Source organism: Berkeleyomyces rouxiae (genome assembly GCF_048999995.1).
Source record: "Berkeleyomyces rouxiae strain 22BRR77 chromosome Unknown BrBRR77_ptg000004l, whole genome shotgun sequence".
Taxonomy (NCBI): Eukaryota; Fungi; Ascomycota; class Sordariomycetes; order Microascales; family Ceratocystidaceae; genus Berkeleyomyces; species Berkeleyomyces rouxiae.
Genome location: NW_027396494.1, coordinates 552,061 through 568,237, shown reverse-complemented (window position 1 = coordinate 568,237; position 16,177 = coordinate 552,061). Strand labels below are relative to the sequence as shown.

The window sequence follows — 16,177 nt, the reverse complement described above, 5'->3', positions numbered from 1 at the left end:
ACGCATAAACATTTGAAAGGAAGAGGATCGTGAAGGAGGAGGAGCTGGTGGGAAAGACACAGGCGTGGTACCAAGAGTGGGAGAGAAAAGCGAGAGAGAATAGATCATGTAAGCAGCGGCAGATGTGATGTAGAAAAAGAACGAGCATCCAGTCGGACAGAGAAGGGCTTCACAGCACTGTCATGACTACGCTACAGACAGACGACAAGTGGGTATGAGTAGCCATAATTATACGCATGCATGTGCCGTGGTCGTCGTAGTATGTTTGTATATGTGTTGTAGGATTCTCAGTCGCTCTGCTAATTCCTCCTCCGTCCTTGCTATTCCTTGGCCTGACTGATCGACTAGCTAATTGCCTGGCTAGTTGGAAGAAAAACTCTTCTTGGTTCCTGCAAATATCTCTTATTTTTCTTCTTCTTCTTCGAAGTTTTTAATTTCCCAACAAAAAAAGTACGTGGCTGAAGAAAAGTCGGGCCATATTCTAGAGTGTTGCAAATCTTGTCGCTCCGTAGGACGGCATCGTGGCTAGAAGCCGGTCGGGCTTGCAGGCTGTTTGTATCTTAGGGTCTACCACCCGAAACTAGGGTCTGACCGGCATGGACCAAGTTTGCCACTGCGTCTGTACTACATATACTCTATATGCTATAGACGTTCTATAGCGCGCGCTCAGTCGCATCTAATACAGTGGAGTCAGGCCCAAAGGTTTGGGTTTCAGGCCCCCCTATATTTCGTCATCAATAATACTACATACACCTACTAGCACAGCCAACAATGGCCTGCGGCTTTGTGAATGTGGCATCTGGGGTGGCTGTTCTGGTGGTGAGAGGGGCGTGTCTCCTGGGACCGCCAGCCGCCGCCTCTCCCCAAGACTCTGAAGCTGTTTTCCTTTTTCTCCACTGGCACTGGCGATCTCCTCACGGCACACACACAAAGCGGCCGTCTCTCTGCTTCTTCTTCCCATCCAGCTGAACTGGCCTGCCTGCTTCCCCAACAAACCACCCGCTAATATATGCGAAACGGCGTCCACGTGGACAAGCCTGCTGTCAAAGCGACATTACAGCGAGCGCCAATATCATGGCGACTCCACCCGAGGACAACTAGTTCTCGGCAAGCCCCCAAGTTCTGGCATCGCGATCCTCCCCAACAGCATTACTGCCACGGCCACGAATAACATGGCTAGGCTATCCCAATGACAACCGACCGCTGCTCTGCCGTCGCCACTTGGCTTGCCACCAAGCCCCGTGTATCGGCGCTAGAGGCTTGGCTCAGTATTCTGCGTTGCAGAGGGCCTTGGAGCGTCTTTGGCGAGGCGCTACGTGATCTCGCCGGGAGATGAACATGTTCGCAGTCAAGATAACATGCCTGGTAAACAGGCCTTCGTGTTGCTGGCTGGCTCTTCGGCACTGAAAACCCCAATCATGCGGCAACGTGACGTCCTAGAGCTCGGAGGAACTGCCAGAAACGGCTACAAGTTTTGTTTCTTTGTCCTCTTTTGAGCCCCCCTGGCTGTCTGTGTTCCTTGTTCCCCCCTTCCCTCTCCCATCCCTCGCTCCTCTCACCCTCGTCGCTGTTTCTGCTTGGCATCCTAAGCTTCTCCACACTTGACGGCTGTCTTGTTTCGGGGGAGGCTCGAAGACAGCGGAGATGCAATGCGCGAGAAATCTCGAGGCAAGACGTTGGCTGGCCACCGTCCGTGTTCCTTTATATTGGATAGACTGTTGTGCCCGTAATTGCACATATATGGGAATATATGCAGCTCTAGCCTGCCATCTTGTCTCACGGCATCGGTTTTTTGCAGTGGCCCGCAGGGCAGAGCGAGAAGACTTCTCCAATCTTGCACATAACGTCATTTCTTTATTTATTGCCTGGCCTTCTCATAGCCTGGCCGGTATGGAGAAAATAAGAGAAGAAGAGGGAACTCCAGGGAAAGAAGACGAGCATCGGATGGATGTCTCCCAATTGCCGCGGCGGCAGTCGAAGAAGCTTGGAGACCCGAGTGGTCTTGGTGGTCTTGTTCTTGTCCCCGTGACTAGGATGATTTTTGCGATTTGATGCCGCAGCTTTCCGCGCTGCAAGTGCATACGAGTAAAAGTCTAAATGCATCAGTATTAGCTGCATGGTGTATGCTACATTGACACACAATCTGTGTACCAAAGACCATGTAACTGCATATAAAGTATGGGTGTGTGCTTGGTCGTCGAAGGCTTATGAGTGCATACACATAAAAGCCAATTATCTTGCGCCTGTAGTCAACTCTCTCTATGGAATCTTTCCAAAGCCTTCTTTGCCTGCCTTTCTCATACTGCTGCTACTGATCCCCCAGTTATCTAAGCAGTTTGTAAGCCCTGGGCTAGTTTGTAAGACTCGGCCCTGACGCTAGACCTTCCTAGGCCAGCGAGACTGTTAAAGATCCTAAGAAAGTCCTCAAGTGGCGGCCCGAGAAAAGGGGAGCGTAGCAAGGGAGAAGACGTGCTACTGCTGTTGCTGCAAGAAGGCAAATAAATAGGTAAGAGCTAGACTGACAAGCTTCCAAAAAAGGGCAAAGCAGAGCACGATGGCGTTGGATGGAGATTTATATTGGCGGCTATGGAGTCTGTCGCGAAACCTAGCACGGCACAGCACGCACAACACAGGAGAGTATTGGTTTTGGGTACAGGTGAAAAAAGGTCGCGCAATATTTTATCCTAGAGCCTATCGTAGGATACCACTTTGCTGGCTGCGAGTGTATACTACAAGCGCAATTATAGATAGGGGAGAGAGGAGGGGGGGTGAGGATGAGGAAGAAAGTCAAGTTGAGAGCACGCCTCCTCCCCTATAAACTCCAAAAAGAGGGACTGGAAATCTGCAAGACCAGCAAAGATGACTTGTAGAAAAAAGCCCGAGTCCTCGCCTGGGAGCTGTGCCAGGATTTGAGCCTACAAGTCAGATATGCCAGTGTCTACAGACTCAACGGAAGCATAGATGCGCGGGGACATGGACAGGAGGAGGAGAGGCAGAGGATGGAGAAGAAGAAGAAGAAGAACGAGAGACACATCCAAGTATGTACACACGCACATGTTCAGAGCAAGCCAGAAGCCCGAGGAGGCAAGCCAAACCCCTCTTGCGGATGGACTAGTCTGGATTTGCGCTTCAGTGCAGGACCCTGTCTCTCACTCTAGTACAGACATGCCAATAAAGGCCCATGGAGCATTCCGCCAGTCTCCTGGGCTCAGTTCAGTTCAGTGCCTAGAAGCACACGTTTCGGCGTTAATCGATTTTGGGGGCGGCTGCTCAAAGCGCAGGGACAGTGCAGCGTTTCTTTTTGCGCAGCGCTGATAAACGACAGGCGCCCCCATCAATACAATATGACGCCTCCGGTGAAGAAAAAGGGTCTGTCGCCATGGGATATAAAAACACTCAACGCCTGCTGCAAGCGTGTACAGTGCGGACAGTCGGTGCGCCCCCCTCCCCCCGGTCCAGGGTCCGATCGGCTGGTGACATATGTGACTTGTAAGTACATACATACAGACACAGTATACACCCGTACCAGCCTTTGTTGCTCTTCTCCCACCCACAGAGTTGGAGACCCCCCTGCGAAGGCTAAATCCCAGCGAGAGAACAGAGACAACAGGAAGAAAAGAGAGTCGACTGAAAAGACGCACGGGGCCAGGGCACCCCTCCCTCCTCGCAGTCTTCCACCCCGGATCCCAGGAGCAGGCATACAGCGACGCAAGTACGCGGCCGACGCCAGTCAAGAAACACCCGCAACGACAGGGAAACAAGGACGGCCGGCCAATGTGGCAAGCCCATTGTTGGAGCGCGATGGGCCACGCCCAGGCAAGCCCAGGGGTCTAAGGCATCTGGGTCTGCTCCTGGGTCTGCTCCTGGGCCTACGTCTCTGCCGTGCGCTCCGCTCACCACCAACAGCCTTCCTCTTGCTCCTGCGCCTGGATGGCAGGCGGGGCGTCCTGGATCGGATGAGCCTGGCGTGGCGTGGCGCGGCTTTGAACTTGGTGCTCGTGGGCCAGACCCCGACTGGCATGCTCCTCGTGCGTCAGCTTGTTGGCTCGTGGGGCCTTTGACATGTTCGCAGAGCTTGTTGAGGTGCTGCGCAAGGCCGGACCTGCCAATGTCATCGTCGACCTGCACTTCCGTTTTGCATAAAACCTATCCGGCGCCCGCCTTCTTTTCGAGTTGTTGGCTCTCTTGTTCATCACACCAGTCTGAGCTTGTCGATCTCGCCTTCACTCGATCTTCTCTCTTCTGCCTTTGTGCTTATTGTATATACCATCTTCTTATTGTCTTATATTACCTACCTCTTGCGTATTGTTTACTCTTTTAATTTTCACCTTCACCTCCACCTCTACCTCCACCTCCTGCTCTTACAAAATGAAGTTCTCCTCTATTTTCAACTTCGCAGCTGTTGCTGCCGGTGCCGTCATCCGCCGCGGCGACGACTTCATCGAGCTTGATGATCGCGGTATGTGCTCTCAGCTACTCCTCCTTCTCATGGCCGTCTACTAACCCACGCTACAGATATCAGCGCCACTCTTTACCAAGGCCTCGACTTCTACGTCCAGTGGGCCCAGGCCGCTTACTGCAACGCCGAGGTTGCCAACGGCACTGCCGTCACCTGTGCCTACGACAACTGCCCGAGCGTCACTGCCAACAAGGCCACTATTATCACAGCCTACACGTAAGGACTTCACCAATCAAGTCTCCCATTCAAGTAACTTGCTTCTAACACTCTCTCACAGTGGTGATGACACCGAGGTTGCTGTCATCGTCGGCCTCGACCCCACCCGCAAGGAAATCGTGGTCTCCTACCGCGGCTCGTCCAACATCCGCAACTGGATCGTCAACCTGTCCTTCCTCATGACTTCCTGCGACCTAGTCGACGACTGCTACGTGCACGACGGCTTCCACTGGGCCTGGGAAGAGACTGGCTCTACCGTCATGGCCGTCGTTGCCGCTGCCAAGGCCGCCCACCCCGACTACACCGTTGTGGCCACGGGCCATTCTCTGGGCGCCGCCGTCGCCACTATTGCCGCGGGCTACCTGCGCGCTGCCGGCTTCCCGTGCGACCTGTACACCTACGGCTCTCCTCGCGTCGGTAACCCGGCCTTTGTCGAGTTCATTACCAACCAGGCCGGCGCCGAGTACCGCGTGACCAAGCTCAACGACCCCGTGCCCCGCCTGCCCCCCATCTTCTCTGGCTACCGCCACACCTCGCCCGAGTACTGGATCGACGACGGCTCCTCTTCCAACACCGCCTACACCGGCTCTGACTTCACCGAGTGCCTTGGCTTTGCCAACACCGACTGCAACGCGGGCACTTTCGGCCTCTCCATCACTGCTCACCTCAACTACATGCAGCACACTGGCTCCTGCGACAGCGGCAACTCCAAGAAGCGCTCTGGTCTTGAGGGTGACTCTGCTGCTGCCGCCCGCGTATCCGATGCCGATCTGGAGGTCCAGGTCAACAAGTACGCCCAGCAGGATTTGGACTACGTCGTCTCCATGTAGACGGCGTGAAACGCCGAGAAGTTGTCCTCTTCTCCCTTTCTTGTATCTATCTTCTTTCCCTCTTTTGTCCATATTCCCTATTTCTATATTCTCTTCTGTTTATACCGAAGCCAGCCTTAATAGCGTCTTGCCTATGTTATCTTTTCCAGCGGTGGAGGACCAAGCAGACGCAACGGCATTTTTTTTCACACTTTTTGCTAGTACTTAATTTTTTTTCTTTACGGCCTGTTTCTGTCTACCAGAATATCCTGTACTTACTACTCGTTACGAACCAAATACATCCTATACGTCATCAAATCTTCCGATAAATGAGTGTGTGCCTTGACTTGTGCTTCTAGTGACTCCGTGCAGAGACGGTGCTTGTATGCACATCAAGCTGTCCAAGACGAACTCTTAATGCCCTTGCTAAATCATATCAGATGAATGTCGGGTTGACTGCCGCAGCACGCGTCAGTAGATTCACGCCATATGTGGTTAACTAGCTAACTATGATATCAAACACGTTTTTTTTTTCGTTTAGCCCTGACTTACACCCGTAGTACACGCCCCAGTCTTTTTTGCTCAAAGTCCCACGGCTAAATGGCAACTGCCCTTGGCTCGAACACTCGACCTTCGAGAAAAAGCCTGATCCTTCCTGTCTATTCTTATCCCTTATCCGTGCTAGCTTCTTTATCTAATTTGTGTTTTTTTTCTCTAGAACCTCTCTAGGCCCTGAGCGCAACTACTAAAACTCCCTTGCATGAACCGTCGCATGTCGCGCTTTCCTTAGAGTAATTGTCTTTTGGCGCTGCAATTTCATCTTCAACCTCAACCAACCTAACTTGCATTACGACTTCTGCTTGTGAAATCTGCCAATCTACACCGCCTGCTTGCCGTCTTGCCGCTTCCACGCCCCCCCCCCTCCCTCTTCGCGCGAGGCGGGCACAAATCGAGTTTTATGTCCGCTGGTTCACGGCCCTCTTTGTTGTCACACAACGCCCATATTTTTCGGTGGCCAATTCTCTATCTTTTGAAGGGGCGCGCGATTAACAACCTTGTAGCTCATAACGATACGGAGACATATTATCCGGCCGATTGCATGGCACGACGGCAGGAAACGTGACTCTTGGTAATCGCCGATATATGCTTATATACAGTGTACACGATTGTGAGGCAATGTTGCGTTACTGCCTAGAACTCATAAAACCCGCTCCGTGTTGACATTTTGGCACCTATCACGGCGTTCTTGCTTTCCTGAAGAGGAGGGCTTTGGGATGCTTGTGCATATGCATTGGCTTGCATTGTGGCCAATATTCAGCCATATGATCTAGGCCTCTTATATGCGTGTATAATGTGCACAAGTACAAGTGTGTATAGTTATTGCATGCCAGTACTGTGCTACCGCGTGGCACAACTATACAGACATATCTTGTCCCGCTTCATCGCCATGGGTTTTGTAGTCCCCTCCAGTGCCACCATCACGCCGTTCATATGTATCGTTATAGCTTGCTCAAGGAACTACACACGGTGTTGATCTAGGCCTAGACCTTCACCGTCTGTGCACCCAACGTCATCCCAATTACATTGGCCAGACCAATAACCTGCACGTGACGCGGGACAATCAATTTGGCCGATAGCCGTAGGCACCCAAACGCCACAATCTGCTGCATCTGCGGCGCGACGGCGATGAGTTTCTCGACGAGAGTATTGGTCATCATTTCGCAGAATGACAAGTCAGCATATGTAAGTCGTGGCAGGCCGCCCTCGACATTAAACGCCTCTGTAAACGCCTCCCCAGAAATATGCCGCGCTGAAGCTACGTTCAGATAACGCAAATGGCTGGCCGAGTGCGCAATGAGCGCCTGGAACGCGCGCGGCCCGATGGCGGGCTTGGCAGTATCGTCCTCGCCTTCTTGGTCGTCGCTGCGCTTCTCCACGAGCGGCCGGCAGCGGTATAGATCGATGTGCTGCAACGGCGGGTTCGTCCAGTTGGTAAAGAAATTAGCCATTGCGACATCTGTAAATTCCGGGCACTCGTTGATGCGCAGTTTACGGAGAGTGTGGCAGTGGGTACGGATGGAATCAAGAAGAGAGTTGTTGGCTTCGTGCATATCGCGGAGAGAAAGGACCTCAAGATTGGGGCCGACGGCAGCAATAAGGTTGCAAAAGTGCTCTACGCCAATGGGAGCCGTGATTTGCAGGCTGAGTGATGTGAGATTTTTCAGCCTACTGATGGCCTCAAGGGTGTGACTAGTGAGTTTGGCGCTGTGGCGGATGGAAACGTGCTTGAGATTTGGGCACTTGTCAACCATATGTTGAACCACATCATCGCTAAATGACGTGTCGGTGTACTCAACAACAATAGCCTTCAGTGCTGGGCCACGGGCGCTGAAAAAGTCCTTCCAGCCGTCTGAACTCAAGAGATTTCCACCGTGCAGAGAGAACGACTCGATAGGTACGTTTGCTTCAATGATGATTTGCATAACGGGGTCCTTGAACTGGATGCCATTGCGCACAATGATCTTTTTCAGCTTTGTGCAGGTATGGAAGCACAGGCTCAAGTCATCCATGGTTAGCTTGGCGGCATCGTAAAGATATAGGGACGTAGACTGTGGCCATATGAACAGACCCAGAGTCTTGGAATTCAACAAGCGGCGTTTTGCGACCTGACGAGCCACAAGATCCAGCATGGACTCTGGCAAGGCAGAGACGCTTTCTGCCAGATTAATATGATTAACAAGCACCTCGATACACTGCACGGTCAAACTCTTGCCGCCAACAATGAGCATGCGGTCCATTATTTCCTTTTTTCTTTTGCGGAGCTTGGCTGGTGCAGGCCGCGCACTGGTCTTTGGCCTAGAAGCGACATTGTCCTTACGGCTACAGTTGGAACAGAGAAGACCGCCGTCTGGGGCGGCCTTGGAGTATGGCGTGACGAGAAAGCTGGTGTTACATATGCTGCAGTCCTCTCTTTGGTTTGAAGGGTGGTCGGGAGACAAGTCGTTGAGGGCGTTCAAAATATCCGAGTCGTCGGATTCTCCACCGCCATCTGATGAACTATCAGAGGAATCAAAGACATCGCGGGCTCTTTTGGAGCCACGTTTCCTCTTTCCTTTGCCTTTGCCTTTAGCTTTGCCCTTGCCCTTGTTTCTCGCACTGCGGCGAGTTGATGAGCGCGAGCTTTGGGGGCCAGCCTGTGGTGGCGATCCCGGGCCGTCCGAGTCACGAACGCTCTCATCAGACAAACTGATGCCGGCATCCTGCGCTTCCCGAGCCGATGTTTGGGCCGCAGGTTCTTGATGCTGCTGATTAGCCAAACGGCGGCGCTCTTCAGCTGTTCGGCGGATTTCCGCAGCTGAGATATTGTGTGCCTAGTCATGTGTCAGCATACGGCGCAGGAGTTGAGTGATGGGAAGACGGAAACTCACGGCGAGGAAATCGGTCAAGGCCGATGTGCTAGTATCATTTTAGCATAGGCAACGGGGACTTGAGGCTTAGGAGAGCCGATGTACTTACGGGCCGGTAATACCTGGTAGTCTGATACGTCTATTGAGAAATATTAGCAAGGGGCAGCATGTCAAAACGGGCACTGGTGGATAGTTGAGACTTACGTCATAATGCGGATGTGGGCAATAGGGATGTTAAGAAGTGCAAGTCGCAGTCACAGCGAAAAGAGAAGAAGAAACGATTATCAACAAGACTGATGCTGAATGGCCCTCAGCCTCAACTGTTGGCTTGGAGATCTTTTCTTTTGGCGCCGCCAACAGGAAACGCCAACGGTGAACGGAATCATGTGACTTTACGTACGCCCGGTTCGATCCAGTAACTAATTGATATTTGTTCCAGGCTCTTCCAGAGTCTGAAAAAGATAGGCAACGCTAGGCATCCATGGGTGCCTAAAAGGCAGAGTGCCCCAAGGCTGGCTACTACCTCCTACAGTGGGTCCTGTCGCCTAATTTGTGGCACTAAGACGGGAAAGAGCATGCATGCATTGACTGGGACAGCTGAAGACGACGAAGAAGAGGAAGAATCCTTTTTTTTTTACCTGAATATCACCTGAATTGTGCGGTCACGTGCCCTCGTGTCTGGATGGCTTCAGCTGTGTCGCGGCAGGAGCACGAAACGCCAGATGATTCGTGATAATTAATGAGACTAGGGCAAGGAACCAGGAGGATGAAGAGTCTTTGAGAGGGCAGGAGGGAGCAAGGAGGCGGAGGAGAGCAGACCCTAACTACGGTAAAGTAGCAGTTGTGTCGTGGATTGTGTTTTACATGTGTCTATGTACACATGTACATAGGTACATACATGACTACATAAAAGTCTAGGACTAACTATAAACTCCTGGCGTCGCCGTCGCTTTCACATGGCGTCACAGTTCAAGGCCTCTTCAAACTCTTTTCACGATCGTCATTTGCGCCAGTCGATCGTGCCTGATAGCCGTCTACCCACATTGTGCCTTGGGCCGCAATCATTTGATACACTCCACAGCACAAGGACATTGGTCTGCTGGCTTCCCGGGCAACAAACAAGCAAACTGCACAACGTCCAACATCTGTGTCCAGGCAAGCCTGCTATTTGCTGGCCGCCTCTCTATTGGTCCCACTGTCCATCTCTGGGCTCGTCTTCTGTTAAGCCTTGCCAGTTGTGGTGCATCTTTCCGGCTGTCCTGTTGGTGGGTTAACGCGGAATCTGAACCTACCAATTGATTGCTGAGTTCGTCATGAGTCGCCCTGGTAAGCTGCTGCATACTTTATCGCCCTGCATAGACTGGTCCTCGGTGCATCCTTTGCATACTGTGCAGAATCGGCGCCCACACTTTACTTGACCTTGACTTTCATATTATTCTGACTAAATATCTGACATTGCCTTTCTTTTCTCTCAGGGTCTGTTGCATCGCGAGCCAAAGCTGCCCCCTCATGCCTCTCGAGTACCCGTGAGGCCCCCGCAGCCCGTCGCTACAACACCCGCAGCAGCACTCAAAGTCCGGCTTCTGTAGCAGGTTCCTCCTCCAAGTCACACGTGAGTGTGCCCGTGCCACAAGACCGCCAGGCCCCGTCCACTGCCGCCAAAGCACAGGCCCTGGCCGCTGTCTTTGCGGAATCAGCAGACCCACCCGCTCCGACTGCCAATCCACCCTCCCCCGCCCTGCCCTTGCGCCCGGCCGATTCCGCCGAATCTCCACCTCCCCGCGCTCCCTCGAGACAAACAAGACGCAAAACTATTGAAGTTTGCATCCCAAGGCGTTCTCTCCGCAATCAGAAACCCGATGCCAAACAACATCAAACGACAATGGACGACAGAAATGATGATGTCTTTGATACCGGGAAGTGGGATATTCCCGACGACGGAAACCAACTTGATCCCGGCATTATCGTCTTGTCCGACGAGCCTGTCTCGAAGCCATCGCATAAACGTCGAAACTCGTCTCTTGTGGCTGTGACTGAATCTCAAAACAAGCGCTTGTGTCGGCACTTGGGACTCGACGGGCTTGTCAATCCTCACAACCCTTCAAATCAATCGCAAATTCATGGGGTCACAAACCACTACAACCCTCCAATTGATCTGTCTATGGATGGGCCCTCCAACTCTCTCGTCTCTTCAAACCCTCTATCTATCAATGACCTCACGAACCCTCGAAGAATTTCAACCCATTTGAATATCGAAGGGCTTATATCCCCAGGCAACACCTCAGAGAATAACCTTGCTTGGACGTCTCGTCATGGTGGGCCTTCTATCGCCAATGGACACTTCGAACACCAAGTCCCTACAGAATCTTCTGGCCTTTCTAGGACGGCTGTCCAGGAACCTGGCCAACCCACCGAGTCTTTCATCCCTCGCACAAGACGACCACCTCCACCCACAATGGCAAACTCCTTGATCTATTCGCCAGCCCTAAACACTCCTACAAGTCTCCCCGGACACGTAGAAACTGGGTCTCAATCGTCTCCGGAGTTTCTAGAAATAGATTTTCACGATTTCGATTCTGAATCAATAGATGACCTTCATTTGGACGTATTTGACTCGGAAGATGAAAGTCTTGACGATGATATTCCCTATAGACGGTCGAATAGGAGGGCCGCTAATCGTTCAGCTGGTGCAATCGAGGCAGCACAGAAGCGGCTGGTAGATCACCATCCATTCCTTAAGACCATGTGGGAAGACCTGGAGGTAATGCCTGCCATTGAAAAAATTCAAGCACCACAGCCTGAGTACATCTCTCGCCAGCTCAAACCATTCCAACGCGAGGGCCTCCACTGGATGATGGAGATGGAAAAAATGAAATGGAAGGGTGGTTTGTTGGGCGACGAGATGGGCCTCGGAAAAACTATCCAGGCCGTTTCCCTCATCATGTCTGACTTCCCCGTGGATAAGCCCTCGCTTGTTCTGATACCCCCTGTCGCCTTGTTGCAGTGGGTGAGCGAGATCAAGTCATATACCAATGGACGCTTGAGGACCTTTGTCTACCATAATTCGCGCGCAGAGTCGAGAAACATGACGATCGAGAAGCTTCGCGAATACGATGTGATTCTTATCTCCTACAATTCTCTAGAGTCTTTGTATCGTCGCCAGACCAAGGGCTTGCAGCGAGGAAAAAAGGGTCAGCCCAAGGTACTGGTCAAAACCGACAGCCCAATTCACCAAATCGATTTCCATCGTGTAATCCTCGACGAGGCGCACGAAATCAAGGTGAGTTGGATTTTCTCCTTTGCTAACATCTTACCACCCATAACTACTGACACATGCCAATCGCCACTAGACGCGGAGCACATCCACAGCCAAGGCCTGCTTTGCGCTCAAAGCTACCTACCGCTGGTGTCTTTCTGGCACGCCTCTGCAGAACCGCATCGGCGAGTTCTTTTCCCTTCTTCGCTTCATAAACATCCGACCCTTTGCGTCATATATCTGCCGTTCCTGCTCCTGCGAATCTCTGGAGTGGTCTATGAACGATGAAAAACGTTGCAATCACTGTAAGTAGCGCCTACTGCTATCGCAACATCCACATCAACTTGACTTCTAATTACTTGCACAACAATACCAGGTGGATGCTTTTCTACGTCTCACATTTCAATCTTCAACCGGGAGCTTCTGAACCCCATTCAAAAATTTGGTAATTTCGGCGCGGGAAAGACTGCATTTACCAAGCTGAAGACTCTCACCAACTGCATCATGCTTCGTCGCCAGAAAAAGGACCACATGGACGTCATGGAGCTTCCCGTGAAGGAACTGCGTGTCAGCCGTGAGCTTTTTGGCGACGTTGAAAAGGATCTTGCTAATAGCATCATGAACAACAGTCAGCGCAAGTTTGACACATACGTTGCGCGCCGTGTACTGCTAAACAACTACGCCAACATCTTTGGTCTCATCATGCAGATGCGCCAGGTCGCCGACCACCCGGATCTGATCCTCCGCAAGAACACTGCTGGCGCCGAGGGCGTCCTAGAGTGCAGCATTTGCGAGTCGCCCGCCGAAGACGCGATTCGCAGCCGTTGCAAGCATGACTTTTGCCGCATGTGTGCACGGGAATTCGTTACTGGAGGGAATAGTCCCGACTGTCCACGCTGTCATATCCCGCTTGCCATCGACCTCAAGCAGCCTGAGATTGCACAGGAGGTGTCAAAGCTGAAAAACACGTCCATCATCAACCGTATTCGCATGGAAAACTGGACGTCGTCAACCAAGATCGAGCTCCTACTGCATGAACTGTACATGTTGCGCTCAGATAGAGAGACGCTCAAGGTCATTATCTTTTCGCAGTTCACGTCCATGTTGCAATTGATTGAATGGCGACTCCGTCACGCTGGGTTTAGTACGGTGATGCTGGATGGTAGCATGACACCGGCACAGAGAGCCGCTAGCATTGACCACTTCATGAACAATGTTGATGTTGAATGTTTCTTGGTTTCCCTGCGCGCTGGTGGCGTCGCACTGAACTTGACAGAAGCATCTCGTGTATTCTTGATTGAGCCGTAAGTTTTCCAACCATGTCACGTCTACGCAAGTCATTTACTAACGCTCTACTTGTGTTTAGTTGGTGGAACCCGGCCGTCGAGTGGCAGTCTGCGGATAGATGCCACCGTATCGGCCAGTGTCGGCCCTGCACTATCACTAATCTGGTGATCGAGGACTCGGTTGAGAGCAGAATGGTGATGCTACAGGAGAAGAAGGCGCACATGATCAAGTCGACCATCAACAATGATACGAAGGCTATGCAGTCGCTGTCGGCGCAAGACCTCATGTTCTTGTTCCGCGGTACTTGAGTTAGTGAGAAAACAGAGAGATTTGGTCAGGTATGTTTGGGTATGGCTGGGTATGACCAGGTTTGACGGGGATAGAGTTAGATTTCAATTGAAAACTGTGCATAAGGTTCGTCTATATTTCATCATTTGTGAACGTATACGTGTTGTTACCTTTCAACAAGACGTCATAACTACTACGTCTTTTAAGTTAAATCTCATCAATTTTTATGACTAGTGCTGTCTACTTTTCAGGAACTAAGAGTCAGTGATGACTCTACTTTTTTGTGACGTCAGTATTCACAATGCACTCATCAGGCAGTTCAGGGTACTTGAAGCCCAGTTCCTCTAGGCTCATGGCCATGCAACCTCCTTGTTCAAACCTCAACTTGGCCTGCGGGAACAACTTGCGTTCCCATAGCTGAAGCTCCTCCCAGTGGGGAGGCTTCTTGATGCTTGACTTGCTAACCCAGTCGTGCATCTTATTGATGTATATCCCATCTGTCCCCTTGGGCATGTTATGGAGATTTTCGCCCCGTTCTTGTTTCAAGGTATCGTTCCACGCTTGCATCACGGCTTTTGTTGGCAAATTCTCTGCGTTGGACCAGACGGTGGCTAGAACAGCGGCCTGAGTCTCGGCGATCACGTATGGGATGGCCTGTTGCAAGAGGCCAGGGAATGCGAGCGTGGGGTGCTCGATGCAGAAGAGATGCTGGTAGAGGCCGTGTACTGCTCTACCCGTCGTGATGAGCTGGTCTTGCAGGTCGGGGAGGAATGGCAGACTGAAGAGATATCCAGAGCAGAATAGAACAGCATCGACGTCGGTGATCTTCGTGCCGTCCATGAGCCGCACTCCACGAGTGTCTGGGAGAAACTCGGCGATTTCTGGCACCTCAACTGCGCCGATATGCTCTAACCGATCAGGCGGGGTGGCATGGCGCACAGAAAGATACAGCGGAGATGCCGCCACCTTTTGGATTTGGCGCGCAATATCAGCACCTGAAGGGCCGTTGCCGATGACGATGACCTTCTTTCCAGCAAATGAAGCGTTGGATCTGTACTGCTTGCTGTGACTCACGACGCCGGGATTGGCAGCGGCGAAGGCGGCCAGCCCAGCAATGTCTGGGACATGTGAAAGACTGAAATGGCCGTTGGCGACGACAACTGCATCGTATGTCGCTGACGTAAGGGCGCCATCGGCACTGCCGTTTTCGGCGTGGACTGTCCACTGGTCGCGTCCGTCGGCGGTAGAGAGATCGATGCGTACGACATTGTGCGAGAACTTGACCAGGCCCGAGATCTCGGCGGCGTAGGCGCAAACATAGTCATGGATAATCTGCCGCGAAGGGAAGAGCTTGGCCGACGCTGGGAACGGACTGTCAGTGTACTGCATGAGTGAGCCCATGATATTGGCGTGGAGGTCGTCGTACATGGGCGAGGCGTAGAGCGGCGGCTTACAGCCCGGCACACAGTCGCCGAGCGGGGCGTGTGGGCTGGTTTGCGGAAAGGTTGGAGCGGGGGGTGTTTCCGGTGTGTGAAACCAGACGCCGCCGCGGGCTGAGACGGACTGCCGCTCGTAGATGTCAATGATGGGAAAGGCATCTTGCGCGCGGAGGTATTTGGCAATGGCGGCTCCGCAGGGGCCGGCGCCGATGATGGCGACCCTCTTCACGTTGAAGACCGGCGGTGGGTCTGGATGGGACTTGAGGATGAGCCCCCGAAGAACCGAGAGGAGAGAGGCCATGGCTGGCGTGAGTAGAGGTAGTGAAAAGGGAGGGGGCTATATGCAGCAAAGCATGTAACTAGGTGTAAGTCAAACGTATCGGATATATTGTTTCCGTTCCGATGTGATGTGGTGAGTTGCAGCTCCAAAGCCAAAACAAGCAAGTAAAAGTGAAGAGAGTAGAGAAAGAGAGATCGGACTCCTTCCTCAGACCACAAACATTCTAAAAACGTGAACACAAGCTCACGAAGCGGATGCTGAGGCCTTGCCCATGATATGATTCCGGAGGTGGGTGGGGCCGGGCTGGCATTAGTCAGGACGTCGCTTCGCTTAACAATAGCGAAAGCCGGCTAGACCCTGGCAGGTGCCACTGTGGCTGACGTTAGTGTCAATATGTGGCTGAAGCTTGGAGCGCCACACGTCTCACCGCCTGCCTGATCTGTCCCTAGCCAGCGAGCTGGGCTCCTGCTCCTTGTCAGGGACGGGCCTCACTCTGGCCTTGTTTGTTGTGCATGACATAACCGCTGCGTACAGCTCCAGCACACCAAGAACCGATTGGGCTTGGTGTTTTTCTGCCCTCCGACTTTTCAAAACAAAGGCAAACATAGCGGTGCGAGTGCGTGCTGCCCAATTCTCGGTAGTGAGGCAGAACAAACACCGCGGCATTGTTAGTCAGCATTGCGGCAACTATCGCGAGCAACGCCTTCTGTTTACTTCTGCTTGTTTTGCTGAGCGG

At 52.4% G+C, this 16,177-nt stretch overlaps 4 protein-coding genes across 4 annotated transcripts; 2 read left to right on the top strand and 2 right to left on the bottom strand.

Moving 5' to 3' along the window:
• Positions 1 to 4,368: 4,368 nt before the first annotated feature.
• BROUX77_004363 (uncharacterized protein) lies at positions 4,369 to 5,505 on the top strand (the record flags this gene model as incomplete). The annotated part of the gene is made up of 3 exons (XM_073749117.1): positions 4,369 to 4,459; positions 4,516 to 4,675; positions 4,737 to 5,505. The coding sequence occupies 3 exons, from the start codon at positions 4,369 to 4,371 to the stop codon at positions 5,503 to 5,505; spliced, it is 1,020 nt and encodes a 339-aa protein (XP_073604820.1).
• Positions 5,506 to 7,025: 1,520 nt separating this feature from the next.
• On the bottom strand, positions 7,026 to 9,100 carry BROUX77_004362 (uncharacterized protein; the record flags this gene model as incomplete). Its single annotated transcript, XM_073749116.1, has 4 exons — positions 7,026 to 8,855; positions 8,913 to 8,940; positions 9,001 to 9,030; positions 9,096 to 9,100. The coding sequence occupies 4 exons, from the start codon at positions 9,098 to 9,100 to the stop codon at positions 7,026 to 7,028; spliced, it is 1,893 nt and encodes a 630-aa protein (XP_073604819.1).
• Positions 9,101 to 10,204: 1,104 nt separating this feature from the next.
• Positions 10,205 to 13,742, top strand: BROUX77_004361 (uncharacterized protein; the record flags this gene model as incomplete). Its single annotated transcript, XM_073749115.1, has 5 exons — positions 10,205 to 10,217; positions 10,367 to 12,171; positions 12,242 to 12,452; positions 12,524 to 13,451; positions 13,514 to 13,742. The coding sequence occupies 5 exons, from the start codon at positions 10,205 to 10,207 to the stop codon at positions 13,740 to 13,742; spliced, it is 3,186 nt and encodes a 1,061-aa protein (XP_073604818.1).
• Positions 13,743 to 13,995: 253 nt separating this feature from the next.
• BROUX77_004360 (uncharacterized protein) lies at positions 13,996 to 15,462 on the bottom strand (the record flags this gene model as incomplete). The annotated part of the gene is made up of 1 exon (XM_073749114.1): positions 13,996 to 15,462. One exon carries the CDS (start codon positions 15,460 to 15,462, stop codon positions 13,996 to 13,998), a length of 1,467 nt encoding a protein of 488 aa, XP_073604817.1.
• Between the last annotated feature and the right edge of the window lie 715 nt (positions 15,463 to 16,177).